At 42.2% G+C, this 4,855-nt stretch overlaps 1 protein-coding gene across 1 annotated transcript; it reads right to left on the reverse strand.

Annotated features, from left to right (window-relative positions):
- Nucleotides 1-666: 666 nt before the first annotated feature.
- On the reverse strand, nt 667-3,475 carry LOC137956700 (pentatricopeptide repeat-containing protein At1g71420). Its single transcript, XM_068804292.1, has one exon. The coding sequence runs from the start codon at nt 3,161-3,163 to the stop codon at nt 950-952; it is 2,214 nt and encodes a 737-aa protein (XP_068660393.1). The 5' UTR covers nt 3,164-3,475; the 3' UTR covers nt 667-949.
- Between the last annotated feature and the right edge of the window lie 1,380 nt (nt 3,476-4,855).

Raw genomic sequence — 4,855 nt, forward strand, 5'->3', positions numbered from 1 at the left:
TTCACTACATTTAGCTTTGATCTTCTAGTGGAACACTAGCGCCAGCTGAAAGGAGAAAGTAGAAGGGGCTAGGCGATGAGTTATGAGAAGAAGGTGATTATGGTATGGAGTGAGCTCATGAATGAGCTTCCTCCCCCTCTTTTTTATTATTTATATAAGTGGGGCAAATATGCCATAAAGTATCTGAAAATACTTTAGATTTACAAGTTATTAGTTCAATTAAGTTTTGTTATCATAAAAAACAATGTGGGAATCAACCTTCGGTCTACACGGATTACCATTAACAAGAGCACACTTCACTTTATGTTATCCTTTCAACTTTTTTTGTAACCTTCCATTAATAATTGACTACGACACCAATTGAACCAATTGAACCATCTACGTGAAGCACTAAAACTTCAGTCTAATAGTTCGAGTCCATTCTCATTTTATGGAATAGTGAGGCCACAATTAAAATTGCCAGGTGATTCAACAAGCAACCAATCACCATTGGAGGACATCGCCCTCCTACAGCAAATGATTCAGCTCTTCTTGGACCAGATTAAATGAAGTTAGAAAATCTTGCAGTAGCACCTGCATTAGACATGAGGACTCTTGTGATAAAGAAATTAAACGCAAAAGTAGCCATGTCTATTGCTTTTCATACTATACAGTATTTTCCATGGATGGAGAAAAGACATGGTCACATTCCCCTTAAATCATATTCACCAACAATGGTTACACAAAATGTCCAACTATCATAGTAATTAGCTCGTCCAGTATATTATATTTTGGGTGAATCCTTGGTGTTTCCTTTTAGATCCCTCGTACAGAACATCTCCCTTTTTGTTGACATGTAATCTCCAGTTTCCAGGTGAAGTGTTCATAGTTGTCCATCCACCCAAACTTCTGTGATGGAAAAAGCAAATACAGAAGAACTAAGAGTTTCTTCGAGCAATTATCCAGGCCATCACCAGTAATCCTTACAAGAGCATGACCCACCTTTAAAATGGTGGAAACGGTTGGCGTCCCTTATCACAATCTCCCGGCCAACACAATCAGATGCCAACTTCATGAAGTTATGACAATCCAGACAAATTCTGATGTTCTTCATTATCCTTATGGGAGCACCATTTGTAGTAGCTGAGTCACTCATCATCAACCCAAATCCCAAAGCCAATTTCTCACTGTGGTAATACAGCTGCTTCTCCTTGTGCTCCTCCTCAATCTCATGCAACACCAAACTAGTCTCAGGGACATAACCTCTTTCCTTCAATCGATTCACCAGTCTTTCTATCTCTTTAAACAGCACCTCCCTCCGCGGGTGTCTTATCCCACCAGAGGCAAACTCATGAATTCTGTTTTGAATCTCAATCCAACTCAAACCCGGTTCCTTCTTTGCTTCCCATTGCTTCATTTCCTTCCGTATAGAGCCTGCAGAAGAGAAATTACCCTTGGAGCAGTAGATGTTAGCCATTGTTACGTAACCAAGTGAATTGTGTGGCTGTAATTCAATTAGTTTTTTAGCAGCTCGTTGTGCACTGCTGATCTTTCCATGTTTCCTACTTGCAGCAAGCAATGCACTCCACACAACTGAATCAGGGTGTATTGGCATCTGGTTTATTAGATCCTCAGCCTCAGTTAGAAGGCCTGCACGGCCAAGAATGTCAACCATGCATGCATAGTGGTCACATTGAGGGGGGGTTCCATATTCTTCCAACATGCTATTGAAAATCTGACAGCCTTGACTTACGAGTCCAGCATGACTGCATGCTGTTAAGAGCCCAACAAAAGTGGTAGCATCTGGCTGGAGATCCATGTGGGAAAAGAGGAGCAAAGCCTCTTCACCTCTTCCATGCATGGCATATGCTTTGATCATTGAGTTCCATGAGACTATGTCTCTATCTTGCATATGAACGAACACACATTCTGCGAATTCGAAGGTGCCACAGCGTGAGTATGCATGAATTAGTGCATTGGAGAGAACAACATCATCCTGATACCCAGTTTTAAAGATCTGTCCATGAATAGCAGAAGTCTGCCGTGCAGTTGCTAGGCCAGCACATGCCTTGAGAACTATGGAAAAGGTGTATCGATCAGGATTGAATCCATCCTGGCGGAGACCATGTAGAAGGCGGATAGCCTCTTCTGGTCTATTCTCAGCGCAAGACATGATAATACCAGTCCAGGACACAAGATCACGCTGTTTAGCCTCCAAGAACACTTGATAACAATAATCAACATCACTCCCGAGCATGGAGTAGGCCTTCACAAGAGCAGTTGCAACCTCAACATCCTCGTTAAGCCCAGTCTTTGAGGCGAGTGAGTGCAATCGACTGCACTGCATGGAACTCCCAGGGCTAGAACAGGAGGACAATAGACTAACTAGTGTGGAACGATCAAAGCAAATACCTGCCCACCGCATCTCTACAAAAAGTTGAATCGAGCGGAGTCCATGACCCCGAAGCAAAAAACCTGAGATCATAGAATTCCACGTGATAACATTACGATAAGGCATGCGCTGAAACATCAGCCAATCATCTTCAACGTTGTGCTCGGTGGTGCTACAGCTCGAATACATTGTAATAAGAGCATTTCCTACGTGAACACACTTATCAAATGATGTTTTAATCGCAAGCAAGTGTACCTGCCGACCGCCAAGGAGATCACGAGAGAAGGCACGAGAGCTGAGAACACTTCCGAACGCAAATTCGTTGGGGAAGTGATGGGAGAGCATCCGTGCAAAGAGACGAAAGCACTCGTCGGGCTCTCCGTGCTGGTTATATCCAGAGATAAGGGCGGTCCAGGAGACGATATTCCTTTGAGCCATTTGATCGAACAATTGTCTGGCATGACTCAAGCAGCCACATTTGGCGTAGAAATTGATCATATGGTTGGTTAGATAAAGGTCGTGCAGGGGAAAGTGGGCGAGGAGGTGGCGATGGACCTCACGTCCGTCGTCGAGGCGGCGGAGACGGGCACAGGCGTGAAAGAGGGCTGCGTATGTTTGGGTATCTGGAGGTGATCGGAGGGCGTGGAAGAGGGAGAGGGCATCTTGGAGGTGGTCTTGTGCGCAGAGGCTAGCAACGGAAGTGGCTTGAGGGTCCAGAGATTGGACAGTGTGGACAAAGGTAGAGGTGGTGACCGTCCGACAAAATGCAAGCACCCATCTTGGTCCACCCATCGGGGGCTCTTCCTGGAAGCAGTTCTGACAGTCGTCTCTGTGGGCTCATCGTGCTTCATCGCTCTTGCCTCTTTTTCATATTCCAGAGAGGTTCACTGCTCTCCTGCCAGTTGCCAAGGCATTAATAGGTGGTGAACGCAAGTGATCATAGACAAAGACTAGAAAACTGTGTAATGAAATGGGTGAGTTTTCATTTGCTTATTTGCTTTGCTGCTGCTGATAGAGTAGACTGGAGCGATGTGTAAAGCTTTATTAGCTACTTGGAAGGAAAGAAATCACTCAACAAAATCTATCTTCGTTACAATACAAAAAATCTCTAGAGATAAGGCTTTAGCTTGGTTTTTACTTACGACAAACATGATCTACTCGAGTTTAAAACATTCAATGGAACTGTACAAATTCCAATTCTGTTTGGGTTTTAACTATTAAACTATAAGGGATTGGTTTTGTTTTCCAGCCAGCATGACTTCGGGTCAAAATTCAAAAAACGAGTATTCCTGCAGATTCTCTTTGATACTAGTATTAGGAACCAAAGGAGCTTTCTTCAAATTTAGAAAGAGCAATAATACAGAAAGAGGACTTATCTGCATAAGACTTTAAAATGAGAAATAATAATAAAAGAGGAGTTCTTTAAAGCAATTCACAATTTTTTTTCTCTAAAAGATAGAAATCGAAAAAGAAAATGATCTGGAATCCATATTAGAACTTCAGATGAACAAAGAGATGTGGAGCTCTGCTCGTCGGGGAGGCACAGTCGAGAAGACCAAACGAAAAATAATGTTTTCTGATTTTTTCTGTTTACAAGTTACAATAGAGGCTTTATACAATAGAGAGGTAAAACGATAAAAATACAAACATTACAGAATAATGAAATAATAAAATAATAAAATAATAAAATAATAAAATAATAAAATAATAAATGGTATTTACATTCTAATACTCCCCTTCAAGGTGGCTTGCAAATGTCCTTGACAGCCATCTTGGACAACAAAGAAAAAAGTTGAGTAGAAGGAGGAGGTTTAGTGAACATGTCGGCTAACTGGTATTGATATCGAATGAGAAGTAACTTGAGGACTCCCGAAGTAACTCGTTGACGAACAAAATAACAATCTATCTCAATATGTTTTGTACGCTCATGATAGGTGAATATGTATCGCAGTTTGATTGTCACAATATAACAACGCAGGAGATTCAACCTTGACTTGAAAATCTTGAAGAAGTTGTTGTAACCAAATAAGTTCACTGGCAGTGGAAGAAAGAGCTCTATATTCAGCCTTGGCGGAGGAGCGAGAGACAGTGGTCTGCTTTTTAGCCTTCCAAGAGACTAAAGAATCACCAATAAAGATGCAAAAACCTATAGTAGATCGGCGAGAATCAAGACATGATCCCCAATCAGCATCAGAAAAAACCTTCAAACGAACTGGAGCACAAGCATCAGAGTAAGCTCTCAGCTGCAAGGAAGAAGTAGAGGAAAACAACAACCCTTGACCAGGACTGTTCTTGAGATAAAGAAGCAGGTGATGCACTGCCTTGAGATGAGGAAGGCGGGGTTGAGCCACGAATTGAGTGAGCTTGTGAACGACAAAAGTAATATTGGGGTGAGCTAAAGTGATGTAAAGAAGTTTCCCAACAAGCCACCTATAGTGGGTTATATCAGGAAGTAGGTCACCTTCAGTGGCAGTTAAATGAAAC

The sequence above is a fragment of the Aristolochia californica genome, unplaced genomic scaffold, assembly GCF_029961685.1.
Source record: "Aristolochia californica isolate CCGP_79_NKW_82.1479 unplaced genomic scaffold, dmAriCali1.0.hap1 SCAF_2, whole genome shotgun sequence".
Lineage (NCBI taxonomy): Eukaryota > Viridiplantae > Streptophyta > Magnoliopsida > Piperales > Aristolochiaceae > Aristolochia > Aristolochia californica.